The sequence below is a fragment of the Sphaeramia orbicularis genome, chromosome 3 (assembly GCF_902148855.1).
Source record: "Sphaeramia orbicularis chromosome 3, fSphaOr1.1, whole genome shotgun sequence".
Classification (NCBI taxonomy): Eukaryota; Metazoa; Chordata; class Actinopteri; order Kurtiformes; family Apogonidae; genus Sphaeramia; species Sphaeramia orbicularis.
In genome coordinates, this window is record NC_043959.1 from 16,727,262 (window position 1) to 16,754,980 (window position 27,719).

At 36.3% G+C, this 27,719-nt stretch overlaps 1 protein-coding gene across 2 annotated transcripts in view; it reads left to right on the forward strand.

The window, feature by feature from the left end:
• The first annotated feature begins 4,435 nt into the window (after positions 1-4,435).
• The window catches only part of nadsyn1 (NAD synthetase 1), a 31,656-nt gene continuing 8,372 nt past the window's right edge, over positions 4,436-27,719 (forward strand). Inside the window, exons 1-16 of one of the 2 annotated variants that reach the window (XM_030162145.1) lie at positions 4,436-4,671; positions 7,079-7,139; positions 8,405-8,521; positions 9,713-9,766; positions 12,396-12,485; positions 13,702-13,753; positions 13,838-13,926; positions 15,147-15,264; positions 15,532-15,663; positions 16,420-16,491; positions 19,477-19,601; positions 20,383-20,431; positions 20,512-20,614; positions 21,240-21,408; positions 22,702-22,837; positions 24,022-24,128. In XM_030162145.1, the coding sequence (XP_030018005.1) occupies positions 4,587-4,671; positions 7,079-7,139; positions 8,405-8,521; positions 9,713-9,766; positions 12,396-12,485; positions 13,702-13,753; positions 13,838-13,926; positions 15,147-15,264; positions 15,532-15,663; positions 16,420-16,491; positions 19,477-19,601; positions 20,383-20,431; positions 20,512-20,614; positions 21,240-21,408; positions 22,702-22,837; positions 24,022-24,128 (1,559 nt within the window). In that variant the 5' untranslated portion in view covers positions 4,436-4,586. Of the gene's footprint in view, positions 4,672-7,078; positions 7,140-8,403; positions 8,522-9,712; positions 9,767-12,361; positions 12,486-13,701; positions 13,754-13,837; positions 13,927-15,146; positions 15,265-15,531; positions 15,664-16,419; positions 16,492-19,476; positions 19,602-20,382; positions 20,432-20,511; positions 20,615-21,239; positions 21,409-22,701; positions 22,838-24,021; positions 24,129-27,719 lie in introns of those variants that run through there. The other variant, XM_030162154.1, reaches the window with a different exon arrangement.

Here is a 27,719-nt window from a genome sequence, read left to right on the forward strand (position 1 = left end):
ATTTAAACCTGTTCATTAATGTTACATATATTTGTTGGACATTCCACAGTCCTGTTCAAAGACGACCTACTTTACCAACTCCAGGTCCAACATGTGGACATTAAATGCTAACGTTAGCCTTAACTGTCCACCCTGTCACTTATATTTACATGGATTTGTCGGTAACAGGGTGGACATATACGTTCATATTTTTTGGTCTGATTGTTTGAACAACGCACCAGTTCAGAAGAAAACCTCAACTTTTTTGGGGGACATTTTAAATCTGAACGGCACCTTATAGTGATATTGACCCATATATGGTTATTTATTTCACATGCTGTTTGTGTGTGTGTGTGTGTGTGTGTGTGTGTGTTGCATAAGGGAATCTGATCTAAATGCAGACACTTTCCATGTTTTTGTACCTTGTGTTGTTGAATAAGCTGATGGTTGCTGGTCCACATGTTGTCAGAGTGACTCTTCTCACATAAATCTGCACCTGAGTGAGTAAAAAAACACATGTATCATCCTGTTGACTCCGCCCACCTCTGACCACATGACTCCTTTTGGCCTTAGACTGAACACGTCCTCACTGTTAATGCTTGTGCCACGCTGCTGTACTGGTAGGTTTGTAAAGACACTGTAGCAGGATTAGTTTATTGCACGGGGGGGGGGGGGGGTGTCATATGGAGGCTGCGATAACTGGGATTCAGGATTAAAATAGTCCATGAAAACAACTAAGGCTGCGCTCACACTGCAGGTAAATGTGTCCATATGTGACCTAGATCTGATCTGTTACAGTCTGAACAGCACTAATATGACCCAGACCACTTCCATATGTGGTCCTAAATCTGATCCAGACCACTTTCGTACGCGGTCCTAAATCTGATCCAGACCACTTTCGTACATGGCCCTAAATCTGACCCGGACCAATTCCGTACGCGGTCCAAAATCTGACCCGGACCACTTTCGTACGCGGTCCAAAATCTGACCCGGACCACTTTCGTACGCGGTCCTAAATCTGAGCCGGACCACTTTCGTATGTGGTCCTAAATCTGACCCGGACCACTTTCATACACGGTCCTAAATCTGACCCAGACCACTTTCGTATGCGGTCCTAAATCTGACCCAGACCACTTTCATATGTGGTCCTAAATCTGATACAGATCTGATATTTTCCAATGTGACTTCAGTCTGAACATCCAAGTCGCATTTATCCGACCTTTACGTCATTAAAATGCAACAAACGCCACAGTTCTGCATCCCAGGAGTGTTACTTCCATAAACACAGTGTGTGTCTGTGTGGTCACGTATTCCATCAGGACCTCTTTAGTGCATGTGGGTCACTTCAGGGTCACATTCAGTTCAGACTCAAAACTGATAGAAGTCGCATTTAATGTGGAATATGAACCAACACACAAAAAAATCAGATTTCACCCAAAAAATCTGAATTGTGCATTAAGTCTTGCTGTGTGAACGGAGCCTAAGAAACATATTTTCTTTGTGATTGGGTTGAACTAAAGTGATATCAAGTCTAATCTGAGAACTAGTCATCATCTTAATTTTAATCCTTAACCCATAAAGACCCAGCGCTAGTTTTACATCAGAGTTAAAATGATTTTTTTCTCTCTTGTTAACATTTCTTAAGTGATTTATCACCATTTATTACAATATTACCCTCTGTATTTTGTATTTTCCACTGTAAATCATGTATTTTCCTACATTTAATTTAGAACTTCATGAAAACTCAGAGTAAATTCAAAGGTTATTACATCAAAACAGGTAAACAGAAGAAACAGTGTCTTTTTCAGTCCAGTCTGTCATTAACTGAACACAAACCCAGTGTGTCCATCCACTGTCATTGATCCAACTCCATGGGTTTTACTGGTGAATCGATGTTGTAGAAGATGACGGTGTTTCCACGGTAACTATGGAGCCTCTGAACATCCAAATATGGTCATATCTGATGACCATGAAAAGATGAAGAACTGTATTTTACATTAATTATTGACATGGATTGATTGGATTAGTGGATCAACAGGTATTAAACAGTTTAGATCAATAGATGGTTCTGGTTTTTGAGGGTTAACAGAATAAATACAAGGTCCTGGATGTTATGAAACGAATTATTTTCATTTTTCAAGTATTTTGCTCATTTTCTCCTCATTTTAGAAGTATTTCTTCACTTTTATGCCATATTTCAAGGGTTTTAGGTACATGTTTTCCTTATTTTTCAAGCATTTTGCTAATTTTATTCTCACTTTACAAGTTTTTGTGCATTTTATCCAGGAATAATGGAGGTAAAACTACATTTTGCACCAATTATTTGTTATTTCTATTCCATGTATTGGATTATTGGATCAACAGGTATTAAACAGTTTCATCAGTAGATGGTTTTGGGTCTTTATGGGTTAAAAACAAAACTAAAACTGAAAAATAGAAATCCAACTAAACATCTGTACTTGTAAAACAAAATAAACTGGAATCAAAAACCTAATAAAATGACTAAAATTATGAAAAGAACAATGAAAATGTCAAAGCTGGACTTAACCTGTGGTTTCTCTTGTTGTAATTATGGAGTATTTTAATCCTATTTCAGTCTTGTTTTGATTTTACTGCCAAGACGCACAAAAACTCTGAAAACAGCCTCTGTCACCTGCCAAGAACCACACAGACAACAGTCAGCACAGACAGGCTGTTTGTGCTCTGGAACAGACTTTCATATTTATGAAATCTCCCTCATGTCGGCGACTAAACCAGGTTCTTAGTCAAACTGAGTGATTCAAAGGTGTGAGGAACAGGTTGTAGTTGTTGGACAAAGTCAGTGTGAGCTCTGACCGTCGGCTCAGACCTTCATTCACTGGAGCCGACGGAAAAATGTTGATTTCACCCATTTACACGGTCGACACCAAGTGCATGTTTTGGAGAGAAATAAAGTCCATGAACTTCTTAACATTCAGGCTCTCAGTGGTTTTTAATGAGAAGTTTTCAGAAAAATACACTGAAAGATGAAATGAATGCTTTTTTAAAGTGTCACGGGTTCTTCCATTATTATTATTTTGTCTTCTTGAGAGAATGAAAGAAAGAGAGTATGAAAGAAAGAAAGAAAGAAAGAAAGAAAGAAAGAAGGAAAGAAAGAAAGAAAGAGAGTATGAAAGAGAAAGAGACTACGAAAGAGTATGAAAGAAAGAAAGAGAGTATGAAAGAGAGAAAGACTATGAAAGAAAGAATATGTCACATCAGCCTCCAGACGTTAGTCTGGTTTTGTCGGTCAGTTCCTGTTTTATTTTGTTAAATCCTCCTCATGTGTCATGTCTGGTGTCTTTGCTTCCTGTTCCCCAGTACTCCCACCTGTGTGATTACCTTTCCCCGCCCTGATTTGCTACACCTGTGTCTCGTTTTCTCCTCTCCCTCTTGTGTATTTAAGCCCTGTGTTTCCCTCTGTGTGATACTTACCAGTGTTTATTGGATCCTGTTTGTCTGTTTTTGACCTGGATTGCCTTTTTGACTCCTGCCTTTTGCCCAACCCTTGTCTGTGCCTCTGCCTCCAACTGATTCCACGTGTGTTCGACCTTTCGCCTGTATTTCTGGTACGCGAGCCTGCCTGTTCCTAATGTCCTGTTGCCTTTCCGTTTGCTTCCCTGTGTATGACCTGGTTTGGATACTGACTGTCCTCTGTTTTCCCCTAGTCGGGTTACCGACGCATGTTACTGGTCCGGGCTGTGAAGTCCAATCTCCGGTCCTGTTTCTGGATCCTGTGAAGGGTCCGGGACTCGGTGCCTTCAAGGATCTGCTTATTTATATTGTCAGTGATTTGTCAGTTATTATTGTGTTTAATAAACACTGAACTTTTACGTCTGTCTCCGGGTCTTGCAATTGGGTTCAGTTTCCATACTCTGACCTTTAGGAAGAAAGGAGGAAAGAAAGACAAAGAGTTGGACGGACGGACGGAGGGGGGAAGAAAGAAAGAGCTCAATAAAATAAAGAATGAAAGAGTGAATCCTTAGAATGTGGTGTTAAAATAAAATTGTGTTTAAAAATCAAATTAAAAAATGACGAATCACTTTATAATCCTCATGGGTTAATAATGTCTATTATTTTGTCATCCATCCATCCTTTCATCCATTATTTTTTCTTCCATTATTTTGTCTTCTATCCATCCTTTCATTATTTTTCCATCCATCCTTTCTTCCATTATTATTTTGTCTTCCATCCATCCATCCTTTCTTCATTATTTTTCCTTCCATTATTATTTTTTGTCTTCCATCCATCCTTTCATTGTTTTTCCTTCCATTCCTTTCTTCCATTATTATTGTTTTGTCTTCCATCCTCTTCCATGTGTTGTGTTGTTGCTGCAGTTCCTCCTCTAGTCCTACAGGTGGCGGTACTGACTTTCACAGCAGGTTGACTGACCTCCAGTAAACCTAATGAAGAGCAGCTGTGTTCTGTGTGTTGTGTGTGTTCTGTGTGTGTTCCTGTTCTCTGTGTGAATGACAGTCACAGAAGTCTGACTTTTACCTTTAAACTCTGTCCTTTTAACTCTAACACTCGGATCTATTTGTGTTTTTCTACGTTTTCACAGTTTTTTTTATCCGTAAAACTACACAAACATGGGCCGGAAGGTGACTCTTGCCACTTGTTCTTTGAATCAGTGGGCTTTAGACTTTGATGGAAATCTGACCCGAATTCTGAAAAGTAAGTTTGACTTTTATTTTCAGACTCTTTTAAATGTTTTAATGTTGTCACCTGTGGGTCTGTAGCTCTAGCTAACGTCTCAGGTACGATGGTTTTTAAGGTATGTCATTAATTCTACTCTATCAAACCTGTTAAATTCACCTTCGTTTGACTCCTGGAATTAAATATTAAGTGTGGAATAAAAATAAAATTAATCAGAACCTCTTGAAAGACCAAAAAAATACATATTATTAGTTACTTTATTAGCCTGCTAGCTAGTGTTAGCTTAAGTCTTGCATGACTTATGTAATGTATCACATGTTCAGTAAAACCGGCTTAAAACATATTTATTTCTAGTCTATATTCCCCCTTTTGTCAAACTGCTGCTTTTTAAATTCAGTGTCAGAGCTAAAATAGACCTGGTTATATACCAGTGTTAAACTACTTATCAGTGCACTTCAATGCTATTTTAATTTCAGTCTTTTAACATATTTATTTATTTTTAGGTTTTTTTTTTGTTTGTTTGTTTGTTTAGTTTATTTCGAATATGCAACAAGACAAATTAATCTTACTTAGTCCCTAGAAATAAAACAGGTAGTAAGAAGTCATGGGGAAAAAAAATAAAGCTTATACATATACACTACAAACAAAAGTTGTGGGTGTTTCTTTTTTTGTCTTTTTTTTTTTTTAGTCATTTTTGCCATTTGTAAATAAAACTATGTCTGGTCATTAAAAAAAAAAAAAAAAAAATTGTTTCAATTCACACACACAAAAAAGTAAACAGCGCTGTGCAAGAATCCCAACTGAAAAAATAGCCCAAAAATTAAAAATATCCCTTTTGCTTGTAGTGTGCATGACTTCATTTGCACATTTGAAAAGAAGTGGGAGGAAGTATAACTTTTTTAATCCACCCCTTCTCCACACATTAGTCTATTTTTAGTGTATTTTCATTAATAACACAAACTGTGATCAACAAGACACTGAGTGACAGAAAAGATTATTTTTACTTTTCTCCCAACAGTTTAAGATATGTTTCTTCCAACAGTTTCAGATAAGATAAGATAAGATATACTTTATTGATCCCCCAAGGGGCAAATTCAAGTGTGTACAGCAGCAGAAGGCAGTATGCATCAATACAATAGAAAAATAAAGAGATAAAAGAAAAATATAAAAAATTTGTTAAAATGGCTAAAGTCACAAAAATTGTAGTAATAATGAAGATAATGATAAAGTAGCATTTTATAGTAGTATTGTAAGTTAACCCATAGAAAATAAGAATAAAAAACAGAAACAACAATACCAAACCTGGCTTAAAACAACCATACTCTGTGAACGTGCATCACTTCGATGTATTTTTATTAATTCAACATCTGTCATTTAAATCACATCCTCAGTTCCTTGTCAAAGCCATTCTACAAAATGTATATATATATATATATATATATATATATATATATATATATATATATATATATATATATATATATATATATATAACATTTTAAAATTCCAATTTTCCATTTTATGCTAGCAGTTGTAGTTGTTGCTAAATCTTTCATTTATCTTTTTGTCATTTGAAAGCATAGAGCTGATATGAACCCAGGAATTCCACAGGTTATCTTCTTCAAACATCTTATATTGACATATTGTCAGTATTCTGCAAAGTCACACAGTTCAACTTAAAGCTGAACACAATAAATCAGGGATGTCAAACTCATTTTAGTTCAGGTTCCACTTCCAGCCCAAAGTGGTCTCAACTGGGTCAGACCAGTAAAATAAAGCCATAATAACCAATGAATAATGACAACTACAACATTTTCTCTGTTTTAGTGTAAAACAATAACAAAACAATTATAATAAATGATGAAAATATTTACATTTACTATCTATCTATCTATCTATCTATCTATCTATCTATGAAAAACACACTAAACAACTCAAACTTCATATGGAAAATGGTCAGACAGTGTCCATAAGGTTCCATCTTTAATGCACATTTGTATGTGTGATGTTTACATGTTAATATTTGAATGTTTCTGCAAATAAAAAGTACATTGTGCCTATTATTTCTTTTTTTTTTTTTTTTTTTTTTTCAAAATACAACTTGGTTACATTATTTCAGTGGGTGCATAAGTATAAATACCACGATAAAAGTGATAACCGTGATCATTTTGGTCACAATAACCGTGATACGAAATTTTCGTATCGTTACATCCCTACCCACAATAAATGGTCATTTGTATTTAAGGATAACGTGATATGTGACATAAACACTGCTGAGGGGAATTTGAGACATAAAGGTTTAGTTTCATTCAGAATAATGTTTGTTGGTGATACTTTTCACCTTTGTATTAAAACCTGCATGAAAATATTTCCACCGCTGATCAGTGCATCAATAATAATCCAGTCCGTCTGTGTGTCTTTGCAGGCATTGAGGTCGCTAAGTCACGTGGAGCCAAATACAGACTGGGTCCAGAGCTGGAGATCTGGTACTAAGACCATTTATCAGTCATATACAGGCAAAGGATGATGGTATACAAATGTCAAACAAAGAAACCAACCAGAGGCAGCTGTCTCTGAGCAAGTGGTGTCCTGTGTTAAGATGCTGCAAGGGGTATTGTTTTTGGTTTGGTTTCTTTGTTTACACTTTAGCAGCAAAACTACTGGTTGAATTCATACCTAATTGGGTTTATAGATTGCCAGTGACCCAGAGTAGATGTCATTACATTTTGGGAAAAGCAGGTCAAAGTTAAAATTTTTAAATCTTTTTCTCCCTCCATTTACTTAAAATGGTCAAAATGTCACATGTCTATAAAAACATCAATTTTGTTTCAATTTACTTCAGACTTGGCTCATATATAGAAGCAATTGATACGACATCAGCGCAGACATGGACATAACTAGGGGTGTTAGAAAATATCGATTCTGCAATATATCACGATATTTCACTTCACAATACTGTATCAATGTTAAAAAGTACTGTATCGATATTTTTAGGTATTTATTCAAATCCAGATATGGTGGAGGTTCATTTTTGTTTTTGTTTTTCTTTTTGTTTCTATTTTATTTATTATTATTTAACACTCTTTTATTAAATAATGTTAGTTCCTTTGTTGGGATTGCACAAAAATAATGTTCTGATGTTAGTTCTGAACTAATAGAATATGAACATTTGAGCAGGATCTTAATCTGTAATGTCTGTAAAACAGAATTTAAGTTTGAACACAGGAACATTTTGTGATATAGCATTAGATCCTGTTCTGATCAAATAAAAATGTGTTTATTTGTGCATATTTCTGGTGTAATTCAATTCTTCCAGGAAATAATCATTTTTTAAAAAAGAAACAAAAAAAAATTCCTTTTTAACAGTATCATGATATATCATGATATATCGTATCGTGATCCTAGTATTGTGATTTGTATCGTATCGCCAGGTTCTTGCCAATACACAGCCCTAATGATGACATCATCTAGATCGATGCCAAAATAAGACACAATACATGCGAGGGGCGGGGCTTGTTGTGCCTGGAACCACTTGTTTAGAGTTTAATATCATTTTTAACTAAAAAGCCCAGATGGGATCAAACAAACATGAATCCAGAGGTTGTAGAATAAGTTATGCGGGTGCTGATAATAATGACTGATACTTGTTCTTTGTCTAAAATTGTCCTGAAACCTTCTGCTCTTATGGTGCTGTTTCCATTGTATTTGATCAGTTTGTGTTTTTCTCTGATTTCCCACATATTTGTTGAAGCGGGTACGGCTGTGCTGATCACTTCTATGAGTCGGACACGTTACTCCACAGCTTTGAGGTCCTGAGGAAACTTCTGGAGTCTCCCATCACCCAGGACATCATCTGTGACGTGGGAATGTGGGTATCAGCTTCAGCGAACATCAAAGCACATCATCTGTTCTGGAGATAACGGCGCATTTTAACCCTTAAAGACCCAAACGTCCACCTTTAACCCATAAAGACCCAAACATCCACCTTTAACCTAAACCATCTACTGATCTAAACTGTTTAATACCTGTTGATCCACTAATCCTATCAATACATGTCAATAATTGGTGTAAAATACAGTTCTTCATCTTTTCATGGTCATCAGATATGACCCATTTGGAGGTTCAGAGGCTCCGTAGTTACCGTGGAAACACCATCATCTTCTACAACATTGATTCACCAGTAAAACCCATGGACTTGGGTCAATGACAATGGATGGACACACTTGATATAATGTGGGAAAAAAAGTAACTAAAATTAAGTAAAGAATAATAAAATAAGCAACAACATGAAGGGAAACAGCCAAAGTAATCAATAAAATGAACAAAAATGAAGGAAGAAAGAATAAAATAGGCAAGAAAATGAACAAAACCATTTTTTTTTTTTTTAAATTAGCAAAAACAAATGGTAAAATAAAGAAAATTAACAAAGACAAACAGTTTTCAATAAAATGAGCAAAAACCAGTTAAAAAAAAATACATAAATGAACCAAGGAGAAAATAAGCACAGAAATGAACAAAAATGAAGGAAAGATAATTAAACAGCCAACAAAATGAATAATAATATAAAACCCAGGGAGTTGGATCAATGGCAGTGGCTGGACACACTGGGTTTATGTTCAGTTAATGACAGATTGGACTGAAAAAGACACTGTTTATTCAGTTTGATCTGTTTCTGATAAAATAACCATCAACTTTAATCTGAGCTTTAATGAACATCTACATGATCAGTGAATTAAATATAGGAAAATACATGAAATATACTGAAAAAAATACAAAATACAGAGGATAAAATTATAATAAATGGTGATAAATCACTTAAGAAAAGTTCAGTAGAGAGAAATATTCATTTGAGAACTGATATAAAAGTATCTCTGAGTCTTTAAGGGTTAAAGTTTATCTCATATACAAAAACATCACTGCTTTTATTTTTATATTTTTGTTCTATTCAGTTTAAGAAGTTCTGACTGTGATCTCCTTCAGGAAATAGACACAAACACTTTAAACCTAAAAAGTACAAAAACCGTTTCACTCTAAGTTGTGTTTGTTTTGTCCTTTTTAGGCCCATCATGCACCATAATGTCCGCTACATTTGTCGAGTCCTGTTCCTTAACAGGTACGTAAACATATAAATATGGTGTGCTATGGTTTTGAAATCATTACAGATGTATTTGGACCAGTGGTTCTGAACTGGTCTGGGTTCTGGACCCACTATCACCCCTCAGTGACCAGACCAGACCCACATTAACAACAGTTAAACTTGTCAAATGTATTTCATAAACAGATGTTGTGTTTAGAACCTGAGATAAAACAGAATATGACAGAATGAAAACAGAGACCAGTTTAATGATGAATCAAACTGACCAGCAGGGGGCGATGATAAGTATGGAAATGTTTTACATTATAAAAGGGAAGTGGTGTGTGTGTGTGTGTGTGTGTGTGTGTGTGTGTGTGAGATCACACTAACTCCGTACACAGCTGACTGCTGCAGTTTGTCATACTTATGTATTTTTTGTCAATGAACAGACTAGTGAAAACAGTAAGTAAATACGACCAATATTTTAGGACACATTATATTTGTAATTTTGGCAGAGAGAGAGAGAGAGAGAGAGAGAGAGAGAGAGAGAGAGAGAGAGAGAGAGAGAGAGAGAGAGAGAGGAGAGAGAGAGAGAGAGAGAGAGAGAGAGAGAGAGAGAGAGAGAGAGAGAGAGAGAGAGAGAGAGAGAGAGAGAGAGAGAGAGAGAGAGAGAGAGAGAGAGAGAGATAGATAGATAGATAGATAGATAGATAGATAGATAGATAGATAGATAGATAGATAGATAGATAGATAGATAGATAGATAGATAGATAGATAGATAGATAGATAGATAGATAGATAGGCTTTATTACAGACTCATGGTCTACATTAAAAAGCAAACAGATAAATACAAACACAAAAAAAACCTACAAAAGCACTGGGAGAGTGCAGACCCCGGCCAAGGCAGATCAGCACCCCTGATCACCACCAAAATTTAATAATTTGTTCCTTGTACCAGTATCAACATTTCCGGAAAATTTCATCCAAATCTGTCCATAACTGTTTGAGTTATCTTGCATACAGACAGACAGACAAACCAACGCCGGCAAAAACATAACCTCCTTGGTCGGAGGTAATAATGCAATAAGACATAACCACCTAAGGAGGAATTTTTCAGTGAGACATAAGAACTTATTTTTAGAGAATAGATCTGGAACATCTGATTTCAAGAAAATCTTACCAAGATAATTTTGACTTGTTCCATTGGCAGATTTTTTTTTTTTGGTGTAGAAAAGCACTCAGAGCAACGCCCCCCCCCGATCACCACCAAAATTGAATCATTTGTTCCTTGTGCCAGTATTAACATTTCCTGAAAATTTCATCCAAATCCGTCCATAACTTTGAGTTATCTTGCTAACAGACAGACAAACAAACCCTGATGTAAACATAACCTCCTTGGTGGAGGTAAAAAAAAACACTATACTTTCCAGAGTCAGTCATACCAGTGTTTCCACAACAGACATGTGTAACGTACAGCACTATATGCAAGATTAGTCAGCAATAAAATTACAGTATTTTCTGAATGGAAATTCACCTAGAACCATGGGGTAATGTTATGCTTAGGCGCTGACTACTGGACAAATGTGGTACAATATAAGTGAATACACAAATATCCATGATGGGGGACTGGGATGCTGCCCCTCAGGGTCTGGGGATTTTATAAACACCCCCTTTTTCACACCCCACCCTCAGTACGGATGAAGTCCAGGAGGTGGAAGAGTCAGCTGGACCCAACATAAAAACTACCACATTTAGAACCTGTGTTCCCCCACAGGTCAACGCACTAGTTCCATTTAACACTAAAATAAACACTATCAGACATATTGTAGTATATCGTACAGATGTGTTTAGACCAGGAACATTATTATTGTTATTAGTTATTGAAGGAGAGTGGGTGGAGTGTAGAAGTTATGGTTCTTCTCCCTCCTTTCCCAATATGTATTTTCTGTCTTATGTTTAAGTGTTCTGTTTATTTTCTTCTGTTTTCACATTCATATTTGAATCACATACATCAATCAGTCAAATTAGGTCCATTTGAACCCAAACTAAAATCTGAGCTCTAATAAATTCAAAGTTCATTCAGTCCGTTATAGTAGAATTAAACCCACTGAGGTTTTAGTCCAATGGAGGAAAAACCAGATCTGATGGAGTTGCTGTCAGACCTGAGTTTAAACATGATATGAATAGAAACTGTTGGTTCTTCTTTTATTCTGTTTAATGTCTGGTGTTAATTATCGTTTCAGTACATTAGCACCCCCTACTGTTGGGGAGTGGGAACAGATGGGGCTCAGATCCATAAATTTAAACAGGATTGGTTTATTAACATTAACATTTACTAACACTCTTGCAGTGTTGACATTTTGTTTCTGTTTTTATATTTTGACTTGTTTTATTTATTTTTAGTTGATTTTAATGTTTTTAATGCTTTTATTAATTTGTATTGTGCTTTTAGTCTTCTGTACAGCACTGTGGTCCACTGTGGTTGTTTTAAAGTGCTTTATAAATAAAGTTGGATTGGATTGAATTAACACCCACTGAAAACAGGTTTATGACCCACTTTAGGGTCTGGACCCACCAGTTGAGAACCACTGTATTAGAGAACTGTGTTTACTGATTGGCTTTATTCACCTGCAGGTAAACAGAACACACTGTTGTTTCCATCCTGTAGGAGAATCCTGCTGATCAGGCCTAAGATGGTGATGGCCAACTGTGGCCTCCACAGAGAGATGCGCTGGTTCTCACCCTGGAACCAGTTAAGGTTGGTCCTTCCTCAGACGTCTGCAACAGAAAAACATTCGCTTTATATTTCACTTTAGATTCAGTATTTAATGTTCTATAGTGCATTCTGCTTTTATCTAATATTCAAGGGTCATTTCATTGTCATTTATTCAATATAAAAACATGAAAGGATGAAATATGTATTCAGGTCCCAACAATAAGATAAGAAATAAAACTAGCAAAAACATATTAAAACATACACTTAAAAAACACATTCACCATTTAAAAGACATTCCCTAGCAGCAGAATAGAAAGCAGTACATATGCATGTTTACTTAAAGTACAGATCACTAATTTATTAGTGAGAGAGGAGACATTAAAGGTGGGGTAGGAGATCCAAGAAAAACAGTTCGAGCAGCTACATTTTGAAAATACACAATTCAAAAGTCCAAACCCCTTTCTTCAGACCCCCCCCCCCAAAGCCACACCTCCTTTGTATCGATTGTGCTACAGAGGGGGGAGGGATAAATGTCAGTTGAGTTTGACAGACATGTCACTGTTCATTCATTTCGATGGGTTGGTTAAAATGATTGGATGGTGTTTTTTCAGTCCTGTCGTTCCACAGGTGACTACATTTTTTTGTGTGTGTTAGAGCATTTAATTAATTAGTTGTAATCGGGGTGTGAAGGGGATTTTTAAGTAATATAGTAAAAAAAAAAAAAAGCTCCAGGAAAACATCTCCTCCCCCACCTTTAACACACAGAACTAGATTTAAACAGAGTTTTTGTATTTCCACTGCAATGTTCCAGTATGTTGTAAATAGGTTTATAGACTATGTAGTTCTGTACTTCTCTATAGGTTCTTCTTCTTCTCCTCGTTTTCCTTCTCCTTCTTCTCCTTCCTCTCCTCCTTCTTCTCCTCCTCCTCCTTCTTTTCCTCCTTCTCCTTCGTCTCCTTCTTCTCCTTCTCCTTCTTTTCCTTCTTCTTCTCCTTCCTCTTCTTCTTCTCCGTCTTCTTGTTCTTATTATTGTTATTATTATGATTATTATTATTGGTATAATTGTTTTTTGCACTATCTTTATGTATACACACTTTTTCTTTCACTTTATTCTGTTGCTGCCTTGACTGTTTAATTTCCCCGTTGTGGGATCAGTGAAGTCTAATCTAATCTAAGGAACACTGACGGAATACTAAGTATATATAGTTCTAGTGGATGTTTAAATGCTTGTATGAACAGTCGTTCCTGTTTCTTCTAGGCAGGTGGAGGAGTATTTTCTTCCCCGAATGATCCAGGAGGTAACAGGACAGGTAAGAGCTGATCCCGTTTTAGGTTAAAAAACCAGCTGCACAGCCACTGTATATATTTAATATGTATATTGTGTTTATTTGAAGGATACAGTGCCATTTGGTGACTGTGTACTTTCCACCAAGGACACGTGTATAGGCTCTGAGATATGTCAAGAACTGTGGAGCCCCAGGAGGTAAAGAGGACAGTACAAGTACAAGGGTTAAGTATATAAGAAGAAGGGTTAAGTACAAGTACAAGGGTTAAGTACATAAGTAGAAGGGTTAAGTACAAGTACAAGGGTTAAGTACATAAGTAGAAGGGTTAAGTACATAAGTAGAAGGGTTAAGGACAAGTACAAGGGTTAAGTATATAAGAAGAAGGGTTAAGTACAAGTACAAGGGTTAAGTATATAAGTAGACGGGTTAGGTACAAGTACAAGGGTTAAGTATATAAGAAGAAGGGTTAAGTACAAGTACAAGGGTTAAGTATATAAGTAGACGGGTTAGGTACAAGTACAAGGGTTAAGTATATAAGAAGAAGGGTTAAGTACAAGTACAAGGGTTAAGTACATAAGTAGAAGGGTTAAGTACAAGTACAAGGGTTAAGTATATAAGTAGAAGGGTTAAGTACAAGTACAAGGGTTAAGTATATAAGTAGACGAGTTAGGTACAAGTACAAGGGTTAAGTATATAAGTAGAAGGGTTAAGTATGAGTACAAGGGTAAAATACAAGTACAAGGGTTAAGTATACATATAAGGGTTAACGGTTTAATGGGTTAATGGTTTAATGGGTTAACTGTTTAATGGGTTGACTGTTTAAAGGGTAAACAGTTTAATGGGTTAACTTAGGGTTCAGCAACCGTGGTCCTAGAGAGCCACTATCCTGCATGTTTTAGTTGTGTCCCTCCCCCAACACACCTGACGCTCATTATCAGGCTTCTGCAGAGCTTGATGGTAGACTTATCATTTGAATCAGGTGTGTTGGAAGAGGGCTATATCTAAAACATGCAGGATAGTAGATCTCAAGGACCAGGATTGGACACCCCTGTTTAAGATCTATCCCTCTTCCAATACACCTGATTCAAACAATCAGCCTATCATCCAGCTCTGCAGAAGCCTGATAATGACCGTCAGGTGTGCCGGAAGAGGGAAACATCTAAAACATGCAGGATTGTGGCTCTCTAGGACCAGGGTTGCTGACCCCTGGGTTAACTGTTTAATGGGTAAACTGTTTAAAGGGTTAATGGTTTAAAGGGTAAACGGTTTAATGGGTTAAAGGTTTACTGGGTTAACGGTTTAACGGGGTAACTGTTTCATGGGTTAAGTGTTTAATGGGTTAATTGTCTAATATGTATAATTGACCTGGTTCCTGTCCTGTTTTTGACCCGGTTCCTGTCCTGGTTCCTCCTTCAAGTCCTCATATTCAGATGAGTCTGGATGGGGTGGAGATCTTCACCAACTCCTCAGCGAGTCATCATGAGCTGCGTAAAGCCGACCAAAGGGTTAACCTGATCAAATCTGCCACGGCTAAGGTACAATGATATTCACTATCATCTGTTAATGCTCACTTTTCCTATTATTTCAGCATCACACACACATTTAATAAAAACATTTGGAGCAGTCATTATTTATGTATATTATTATTTTACTGGTTCTGATCCACTGTAGATCATATTGGTCTGATTGTCCTGAACTAAAATGATTTTTACATCATTAATTGTTAATTTTGTCAGTGTAATTTTTGCATTTCACAAATTAATCTCTAATCTCTAATCAGTTCCATCTGTGGTGTTTTGCAGTGCGGGGGTATCTACCTGTACTCCAACCAGAGGGGCTGTGATGGAGACAGGGTCTACTACGACGGCTGTGCCATGGTGGCCATCAACGGGGACGTGGTGGTTCAGGGAGCACAGTTCTCCCTTAACGACGTGGTACGTATGTCAGGGTTACCGCAGAGTCTTAAAAAGTATTGAATTTACAAATCTGCATTTAAAACATTAAAAAAGCCTTTAAAATATGGGTGATGATAAAACTGACTTATAGCTTAAGATTAAAAAAAGATGAGTTTGATAGAAAATGGGACAAATGGATTGGATTTAAAAACAGACATCAGTGGTGAAGTGGTCATGTGATGCCCTTATTTTCCTTTTACTGTATTATTTATGGATATCTTTTGTTGAATACTGTAACCCTCAACTGACCATGCTGCACTGTTTGTTGTATTTTATGTTCATGGACATGTGAAAACAAAATTAAAAAAGAGCCTTTCAAAGGTGTTAAATATGATATGCTAAGTCTTCAGTTGTGTTTCCATAAACTTGTTCACTGTGTTGTGTTTAAATGTGTTTTGTTAAATGTCCAAACTGCAAAGACAATACCATTAGTTGACTCAGTTCCACTCGTTCCAACCTGATAATTTACATTGAAATTAGGTACTGATTATCACTGACTTTACAGAAAACATCACAGAACTTTCAGCCCAACACACATGCAGCCGTTAGTCACACACTCATCGCTTGAGAAAGCTGACTTTGTACAGTGGTGAAATAGGCATTAAGTTCTAAGTAGTCTGAAAAAGTCGTAAATTGAACCTGTAGGATCCTGTAGGAACTCTGGTATGTGGATTGAGTGTGTGCAGATGTGAGGTTAATGTCTGTTCAACTCAAACCCACCCATGTGTGTTATAGGAGGTCATCACAGCCACTCTGGACCTGGAGGACGTACGCAGCTACAGAGGAGAGAGATGCCACCCACACATGGTGAGACCCACCCCCACCACCTCCCACCTGAATAAAAAAACCAAACAAAAAAACCAAGGAAAACTGTATTTAAAAAAAAAAAAAAAAAAAAAGAACCGAAATGGAACACACTGACAAACAAATACTTGAATTTGGTGCCAGCGGTTTTAGTTTTGGCTCTTTTTTTCTAAATCAGTCCATCTGCTTTTTGACACCTGTTTAACGCCATACATCAGTTCCACAGACAAAACTCAGAAAACTCAAAAAAAAAAGTAAAGGAAAATCACCACAACACTGGAAACAACAGGAAAAACAAAAAACACAAGGAAAACAGTGTTAAAAAAAAAAAAAGACAATGTCTGCTGTCACAGAACTGTGGCAAAAAATATGGGTGTGTCTATTGCCACAGACCAATCAAATGTTATCATTTGTCCCAGAGCCAATCACAGATCCTGTTCCATAAACTCATTCTCCTTTTGTTTCCACAGTACTGTGGTCATCTATGAAGTATACTTCAGTTCATTCTGTTCATTTTTCTACCACAGTACTGTGGCAACTGATGGAAGAAATGACTAGTGATAGTTTATAGTATAGAATAGGAATTATTGTTGTAAATACTCTATATGTTGTTGTTTTATGCTGTTCTTTGCTCTGGAGGCTGGAGAAGGTGGGTGGAGCTACATGTTAGATGCAGCAGTGTGCGTGTGACCTCTCAGTTCTGTGTAATTTCAGTGTATTAAGTGCAGTGGTCCAAATTCTTCCCTGTTTGAAAATCTTTAGGAAAAAAAAAGAAATGATACTTCGACCAAGAATTGATCCCAGGTTTTTCGCATTGCAGTCCGATACGTTACCAAGTGAGCTAAATGTCCAGTGTATCTTAAGGTGACCTATTTGCTATATGATTGTCTTGGTACTTTTTCAGGATGTAACAGATACCAGTGTAGACATGATAGAACCAGGGCGCTGATTGGGTCTTTGGTCATAGACAAACCCATATTTGGTGCCACTGTACTGTGTCAATAGCAACTTTGAAAAAAAAAAAGTCCAAACCATCTATTTTTATAGTGAGTCGATCTCACTCACTGCTCTATGTTTTACCCCCCATTCCACAGGGGGTGGGGGTGAACTGAGCTCACATGTCTATGGAAAGAACAAGGTCTTTTCTATCAGCACGACGGGAAATGTAACTATTGAGGAAACGGTTGAATTTATATGAATATTTAAATAAATCATATATTCAAGGGTTAATAGTTTAATGATGAAGAGGTGCTGCAGTTTATTACAAATATTGGTTGATCATATAAATAAAAATGTGGTTTTTCCAAAGCTTTGTGAACCAAACAATTTATTGTACAGGACAGGAGTTTCACAGCTTTGGTTGTCATTGTCACACACATACTGTCTAAACCAAATCTATATGATGTATGGAAGGCCTTTCTGTTTTACATCTGGGTGTAAATAATGGTTTTAATTATCCTGAGTGAAAATAGCAGGTCTGTCGTTTGGATGTCACATATTACAGCTAATGAGGCCTGAACTGAGCGCGCTCACTGTCTTCGTCTAATGAGGTCTCATGATGCTGCCCCTCTGTTCATCAGATCTGCTCGTCTACATCTAAATCTGTGTCCTGACACTAAATATAAACAGCTCCATTCCAGTCTGGAAAGTTGAGTCCAGATGGTGAAGAGGAAACTATTTATAAGAACAGGCCAAACAGATGCATTAACCCTAACCCACTAACCCATAATGTCATCGAAAATAAAAGAATTTGCCAGTAACGTATGAAAATAGTTCCAATGTCCCTGGATGTCAGTGTCCTGTTCTATCTGAAAGGCACATTTTTCGTATTTCAACAACAAAAATGAAATAAACGAATCAACAAAATGGACAAAATAATCCACAAAATGGACAAGATAATACACAAAATTAACAAAATAATCAATAAAATGGATAAAATAATCAACAAAATGAGCAGAATAGTCAACAAAAGGGACAAAATAACCAACAAAATGGACAAGATAATCAACAAAATGAACAAAATATCAAAAGATGGACAGAATAATTAACAAACTAAACAAAATACTCCACAAAATTAGCAAAATAATCCACAAAATGAACAGAATAGTCAACAAAATGGACAAAATAACCAACAAAATGGACAAGATAATCAACAAAATGAGCAAAAAAATCTACAAAATGAACAAAATATCAAAAAATGGACAGAATAATTAACAAACTAAACAAAATACTCCACAAAATTAGCAAAATAATCCACAAAATGAATAAAATAATCAACAAAATGAACAGAATAGTCAATAAAATGAACAAAATACTCAACAAAATGGACAAAATAACCAGCAAAATCATCAACAAAATGGTCAAAAATGAACAAAATAATGAACAAAATCAATAATTAATCAACAAAATGAATAAAATAAACAACATGGATAAAATAATTAACAAAGTAACCAACAAAATGGACAAAATGAACAAAATAATCAACAAAATGAATAAATAATCAACAATATGGATAAAATAATCCTAAATAAAGGTAAATTTTGTCATTCATTCATTTTCTGAACCTTCTTTATCCTCACTAGGTTCGGGGGGGAGTGGGGGGAGGGGGGCGTCACTGGAGCCTATCCCAGATACTTATGGGTGAGGTCATGGTTCACCCTGGACAGATGAACTGGCTGACGTATAGAGACAACCAGTCACTGTCAGATTCACACCTTTGGACAATTTAGATTAACCCATTAACCAATCAGTGCATGTGTTTGGATGGTGGGAGGAGCCAGAGTACGCAGAGAGAACCAACACAGACACAGGGAGAACATGTACAAGATGGAGATTAGAGTAAATATTATCCACAAGTTTAAATAAATGTGGTGTTTCACTGTGGTGTTGACACTTTCAGCTTCATAAAGAACCATCCATTATTTGAGCAGTTTTCATACTTTAGGTTTCATCGACTCATATGATGATGTACCTTCTTCTTTTATTTAGGAAAATGAACCCAAACCCTGTCATCGGGTCAAAGTCGACTTCTCTTTATCCACTGGAGACGATATCTACCTCCCAACTCACCAGCCAATAACATGGAACTATCACACACCAGAAGAGGAGATCAGGTACAGATTAACACCAGGACACTTTTATTTAATATGTGAACCTTTACCTGGAATCGGAGCCCTGATTAAAGGTAAGCACTTCCAATAACCTAATAATTAGGTATGGAATGGAGTTTTATACACAGATAATAGACCAAGGATGGAGCAAATCAGATGTTTTAATGTAATGATGAAAAGTCACAAAAAAGCAATGAATGAATCAAGTGATATTATTATTATTATTATTATTATTATTAATAATAATAATAATAATAATAATATGCCAAATTCTTGCTGTTTTTTTCTTTAAGTCACATTTCTTTAAATATTTGCTCATTTCCCAAAAACCCACATGCATATAATTACACAGAAACCTCAACCATTCTGCATCAAAACCCAACTCTTCACTTTAAACTATGAAAATGAACATTACAACCAAACTACACAAAAGCATCTTACGCATACATACACACACACACACACACACACACACACACACACACAATCAATAAAAACACAACCATTAAACCTGTTAATGCAATAAATACAGTAACCACAATTAGTTCAAAGCAGTTTATTAACAAATAAGTGCAAATAACATCCTGAAAAGACCAGATATTGAATAAATAACATTAAAATACACACATTACTGCATGTAGGTTTTAAGAATAGTGTTTTTTTTTAAATTAACAAACTTAACTAAATGTTCTGGATGATCTGAAACTAAACCTAAATTATTAAATGTTCCAGATACATGAGTTTCATCAGTTGAACCATTATTTAACGCTGTGTTGTGGTTCAGTCTAGGCCCCGCCTCCTGGCTCTGGGATTACCTGAGAAGGAGTGGTCAGGTGAGTAGCCCCTCCCCACTGCTGAACCTGAACATGTGTCTGTGTGTGAAATCATCTATGACTGTTTGTTTGTGTCTCAGGGGGGGTTCCTGTTACCTCTGAGCGGGGGGGTGGACAGCTCGTCCACAGCCTGTATCGTCCACTCCATGTGTGTCCAGATCTGCCAGGCAGTACAGGACAACAGTGAGTATGACCGAGGACATAGATAGATAGATAGATAGATAGATAGATAGATAGATAGATAGATAGATAGATAGATAGATAGATAGATAGATAGATAGATAGATAGATAGATACTAGTGGGTTCTAGATGTGGTAGTTTTTATGTTGTGTATTTGTTCATGTTGTACCACATTTGTCCAGCAGTCGCTGTTAAAGTGTTCTGGGCATAGCAACATGATTGTAAGACTATTGTATTAAAAATTACTAATATCTCCCAAAATATTGGTCCGATCAACTTACTGTTTTCACTAGTCTGTTTGTTGACCAAAAATACATAAGTATGACAAACTGCAGCAGTCAGCTGTGTACGGAGTTAGTGTGATGACCCAGACACACACACAGAGGCCACTTGGCTTTTATAATATATATATTATTCTGTTACTCTCCTGTTTTATGGAGGAAAATATCATACAGTGCTCATCTCTGTGCTGATAGGTCTGGTAAATATGAGTCTAAAATATCTTTCCTTTGAGATTTGATATAATCGGAGGGTTTTTCTCTCATAAATATCATGTGTTTTATGAATGAAAACATGAATCCATCTTGGTGTCTGTCAGTTCTACATGTTGTCCGTTTTCTGTCTCAGACTCTCAGGTGTTGGAGGATGTCCGCCGGGTGACGGGGGACGCCTCTTATTACCCTCAGGACCCACGGGAGCTGTGTGGACGCCTGTTCACCACCTGCTACATGTCCAGTGAAAACTCCTCTGTGGACACGTGTACCAGAGCCAAAGAGCTGGCCCATCAGATCGGCAGGTCAGTAGGATGAACCCCTGGCACTGTTTAGGGTTTTAGACGACTGCAGTAAGACACAAGAAACATTCAGAGTTAAACAGCGGTGAGTTTGTTTCCATAGTGGTGTTTCCATGTTGTACTAGTAAAAGCTGAATATTAGATTAGAAAGTATTTCTATTAAAACAGTTGCAGAGACATTTTTCTGCACAGTAGAACTGAACGTGAGAGTATATTAGAGATTTTAGAGTATATTAGAGAGAGTATTATGCTTAAGTGGAGAAACTACAGTATGTTTTATCATTAGTCTCTTTTCCATTGGACATCTGCACAAAACTTTACCGATATTTACTACATGTAAAAAAAACAGAAGTGTGTAATGTTAGTTTTTCCATTAAATCACAAATGCGATGATTTGTTTATTTATTATCGCAAGATGACATAAGAAGTCATTCCATAAACATGGCAACAAACATAAATATGGTGTTGATTTACAGATATATGCATTATTATTATATATTACCCCTCTATCTCGTACTAAATTAAAAAATGATTCTGTTTCCTGGTGTGTCCACACATACTGCAACATGTTTCTTTTAAAACTCTTCTTCTCTTGTTGTAACGTCCGTCAACATCTGTTTTTTTATTCACATTACTCTAGTTGCATAAAAAGTTCTTCCATTGCAGTTTTTGTGCTACACCCAAAAAAATGCCTCTTGCCAGTGCAGAAACTTTTAATCAAAAAACAAGTTTTGGTCAAATTGTCGTTTTTCCGTTTGGTAAATTTTTATGTGCAAGTTACATTCACGCAATTTGAGGGTCAATGGAAAAGTGACTAGTGACAAGTTTTCTGAGCTCATTTGTTAATTCCTAAGCTTTAAAAAGTGTCTTTGTTGCTGCATCCAGTTAACAGTTTTTTCCTGTGAACAGCATCTTAGTATGCAAATGTGTGTCTGACTCTGTTGGTCAATACAAACGCAACTAAAAACACCTTAATGTCTAAATGATGCGCTCAGTTTCTGTACATCAGGTTTTTAATGTTGACTTAGAGCAGTGAGAATGAAACCATACTTAGTGTTTAATAATAGTTATAGTAAACATCATTAAAAATATGTCTGTGTGTCATATGTAGGTCTCAAATTCTGATGGTATCAGTGTTAAACCCCGGGATCTGTCAGAATTTACTGTCCAAGTTACACTGTTTAGTAAAAATGTTCTATTAATAAGGAATTTGATTTATAATATTGTATTAACATTATTGATGTACGCAGTATTCTGCAGAGAGTTTATGTAATAGTTTATTTGTTTTGTTTTCAGCACACACATGAACATCAACATAGACATGGCAGTGAAAGGCATTCTGGGTATTTTCTCCGTGGTCACAGGGAAGTGGCCTCAGTTTCGTGTCAACGGTGGAAGTCCCAGAGAAAACCTGGCTCTGCAGAACGTTCAGGTCAGACTCCAGTTCACTGAGCCTGTCACATGACCACGCAAGTCCCATAACTGGGACTAATTGGATAATTCTAACAATCAGATCTGACGCCTTTACATGCACTGAAGAAATGTGATCATTTAGACGTTTCAGTCAGTGTATTATTTTGACTTTATATTTGTATCTTTTTACCTTCATATTGGATGATAGAGTCTAACTTCCTGTCTTCTGCTCACATTGGACTACATAGCCTCCGTTTTCTACTATTTTTTTATTGGTTTTGTTAGTGTATTAGTATGTGTTATTGTATGAGTGTGTTGTTGTTGTGTTAGTGTATTAGTATGTGTTATTGTATGAGTGTGTTATTGTTGTGTTAGTGTATCAGTATGTGTTATTGTATGAGTGTGTTGTTGTGTTAGTGTATTAGTATGTGTTATTGTATGTGTTATTGTTGTTAGTGTATTAGTATGCGTTATTGTGAGTGTGTCGTTGTTGTGTTAGTGTATTAGTATGTGTTATTGTATGAGTGTGTCGTTGTTGTGTTAGTGTATTAGTATGTGTTATTGTATGAGTGTGTCGTTGTTGTGTTAGTGTATTAGTATGTGTTATTGTATGAGTGTGTTATTGTTGTGTTGGTGTGTTAGTATGTGTTATTGTATGAGTGTGTTGTTGTGTGTATTAGTATGTGTTATTGCAGTGTGTCGTGTTAGTGTGTTAGTATGTTATTGTATGAGTGTGTTATTGTTGTGTTAGTGTGTTAGTATGTGTTACTGTATGAGTGTGTTATTGTTGTGTTATTGTATGAGTGTGTTATTGTTGTGTTAGTGTATTAGTATGTGTTATTGTATGAGTGTCGTTGTGTTATTGTTTTAGTATGTGTTATTGTATGTGTGTTGTTGTGTGTGTTAGTATGTGTTATTGTGTGAGTGTGTTGTTGTGTGTATTAGTATGTGTTATTGTAGTGTGTCGTTGTTGTTAGTGTATTAGTATGTGTTATTGTATGAGTGTGTCGTTGTTGTGTTAGTGTATTAGTATGTGTTATTGTATGAGTGTGGTGGTGTTGTGTTAGTGTATTAGTATGTGTTATTGTATGAGTGTGTCGTTGTTGTGTTAGTGTATTAGTATGTGTTATTGTATGAGTGTGGTGTTGTTGTGTTAGTGTATTAGTATGTGTTATTGTATGAGTGTGTTGTGTGTGTTCCCAGGCTCGGGTCCGGATGGTTCTGGCCTACCTGTTTGCCCAGTTGAGTCTGTGGGCTCGTGGAAAACCTGGTGGTCTGTTGGTTCTGGGCTCGGCCAATGTAGATGAGAGGTATGTATATGAAATACTCAAACACAAAGACTGTAACAGACATGAGTGTTTAAAGTGGTTCTTCACGAAGACAGGGCTGTCAAAGTCATTATATTCAACCAACATGGTCTGAAGTGGATCAGACCAGTTCAATAATAATAATAATATAATATATAAATAATGAAAACTACAAACTATTCTTTATGTTTAAGACTGAAAAAAGTCAAATTATATAATGAAAATGTTTATATTTACATTAAAATATTCTTTAAAAAATGTGAATTACATGAACAATCAGAAATGTATTAAGAAAAATAAGTGAAACTGGACCAATATTCAGCCTTAGTTTATGATTTATACATGTTCATTATAACGTACAGATCACAGTGGATCTACAAATACACAAAACATTTAATAACAGACAGAATATTAGTACAAATACACTGATTTATATAAAGACAGTTCAGGTGATTCATATTTTTTGTTGAAGGATAGTAAATGTAAATACAGTGGGGCAAAAAAGTATTTAGTCAGCCACTGATTTTGCAAGTTCTCCTACTTAGAAAGATGAGAGAGGTCTGTAATTTTCATCAGAGGTACACTTCAACCAGGAGAGACAAAATGAGAAAAAAAATCCAAGAAATCACATTGTAGGATTTTTAAAGAATTTATTTGTAAATTATGGTGAAAAATAAGTATTTGGTCACCCACAAACAAGCCAGATTTCTGTCTCTCACAGACCTGAAACTTCTTCTTTAAGAAGCTCTTCTGTCCTCCACTCGTTACCTGTATTAATGGCACCTGTTTGAACTGGTTCTCTGTATAAAAGACACCTGTCCACAGCCTCAAACAGTCAGACTCCAAACTCAACCATGGCCAAGACCAAAGAGCTGTCCAAGGACACCAGGAAGAAAACTGTAGACCTGCACCAGGCTGGGAAGAGTGCATCTACAACAGGCAAGCAGGTTGGTGTGAAGATATCAACTGTGGGAGCAACTGTAAGAAAATGGAAGACATACAAGACCATTGATAATCTCCCTCGATCTGGAGCCCCACGCTAGATCTCATCCCGTGGGGTCAAAATGATCATGAGGACGGTGAGCAAAAATCCCAGAACTACACGGAGGGACCTGATGAATGACCTGCAGAGAGCAGGGACCAAAGTAACAAAGGCTACCATCAGTAACACACTACGCCCAGAGGGACTCAAATCCTGCAGCGCCAGGCGTGTCCCCCTGCTTAAGCCAGTACATGTCCAGGCCCGTCTGAAGTTTGACACAGAGCATAGGGATGATCCACAAGAGGATCTGGAGAATATCATGTGGTCAGATGAAACCAAAACAGAACTTTCTGGTTAAAAACTCAACTCGTCGTGTTTGGAGGAAGAAGAATGCTGAGTTGCATCCCAAGAACACCATACCTACTGTGAAGCATGGGGGTGGAAACCTCATGCTTTGGGGCTGTTTTTCTGCAAAGGGGACAGGACGACTGATCTGTGTTCAGGGAAGAATGAACGGGGCCATGTATGGTGAGATTTTAAGCCAAAACCTCCTTCCATCAGTGAGAGCGCTGAAGATGGAACGTGGCTGGGTCTTCCAGCGTGACAATGATCCCAAACACACCGCTCGGGCAACGGAGTGGCTCCATAAAAAGCATTTCAAGGTCCTGGTGTGGCCTAGCCGGTCTCCAGACCTCAACCCCATAGAAAATTTGTGGCAGGAGTTAAAAGTCCGTGTTGCCCAGCGACAGCCCCAAAACATCACTGCTCTAGAGGAGATCTGCAGGAGGAATGGGCCCAAATACCAGCTACAGTGTGTGCAAACCTGCTGAAGACTTACAGGAAACGTCTGACCTCTGTCATTGCCAACAAAGGTTATGTTTCAAAGTATTGAGTTGAACTTTTGTTATTGACCAAATACTTATTTTCCACCATAATTTACAAATAAATTCTTTAAAAATCCTACAATGTGATTTCCTGGATTTTTTTTCTCATTTTGTCTCATCGTTGAAAATTACAGAAAATTACAGACCTGTCATCTTTCTAAGCAGGAGAACTTGCAAAATCAGTGGCTGACTAAAGACTTTTTTGCCCCACTGTATTTTCATGTAATTTTACTTATTTACACTAAAATGTGGTGTTCTGTTTTTATTTTCCTGGTTCTGATCCACTTTAGACCATATTGACATAGACATATACTTCCCTTCCTTCCTGCCCACTTCCTTCCCTGGAGGTCCTCTATAGTTCACACTGTCTCAGGAGGGCACGGAATATTATCAGGGATGCAACGCACCCTGGTTTTCCACTTTATGAACTTTTACCCTCTGGCAGATGCTTCCGGACACTAAAGGCCAGCACAAACCGTCTGAAAAACAGTTTTTATCCCAGGGCCATAACTGCACTGAATACTGCTGGACATTAATTAATTGTGTGGAATGCTGAATGTCGTCCAGAGTATATGATGTTTTATGTCTCTTTTATTCTTGTAGTAAAACTCTTTATGCTGCTTTTTAGATATTTATGGCATCAGGGTTTCCTTTTTATGTTTTAGTTTTTATACTCTTTTATATACATTATTTATACTTTTTTTAATTTTTTTTATGGCACCTAGGACGATTGCACTTTTTAATTTCGTTGTACCTGTACAATGACAATAAAGATATTCAATTCATTCAATTCAATTCAATATTGGTCTGAATGTTGAACCTGACCTAAAATGATTGATTGTTAATATCTTCAGTGTAATTTTTGCATTTCACACATTTATCCCATGGACCAGATTAGACCCTTTGGCGGCCGGTTTTGGTCCACAGGCCGTATGTTTGACACCTGTGCACTAAGAGGACACGAGCTCATATTCATCTAAACCACTGCACAAACTTATCATAAACTGGTTGAATGTGTATGTGTAGAATATGTACATGCACTGCAAAAATCTAAATCTGACCAAGTGTATTTTTCTCATTTGTTGTCCAAATATCTCATCACACTTAAAATAAGACAATCACCTAAAGAGGAATTTTTCAGTGAGATATAAGAACTTATTTATAGTCAATAGATTTGGAAAATTTCCAGAAATCTTATCAAGATCATTTTCACTTGTTCCATTGGCAGATTTTTTTTTTTGCTTAATTCAAGATTTTTTTTTTTTTGCTTATTTCAAGATTTTTTTGCTTAATTCACAATATTTTTTTTTTGCTTAATGTAAGATTTTTTTTTTTTGCCTTATTCAAGATTTTTTTTTGCCTTATTCAAGATTTTTTTTTCCCCTTTAAGATTTTTTTTTGCCTAATTCAAGATTTTTTTTCTTAATTTAAGATTTTTTTTTTTTTTTGCCTAATTCAAGATTTTTTTTTTCTCAATTCAAGATTTTTTTTTTTGCTTAATTCAAGATTTTTTTTTTTTTTTGCTTATTTCAAGATTTTTTTTTTGCTTAATTCACAATATTTTTTTTTGCTTAATGTAAGATTTATTTATTTTTTTACTTATTCAAGATTTTTTTTTTGCCTTATTCAAGATTTTTTTTTCTTAATTTAAGATTTTTTTTTTTTTTGCCTAATTCAAGATTTTATTTTTTTGCTTAATTCAAGTTTTTTTTTCCTTTTTTTTTTTTT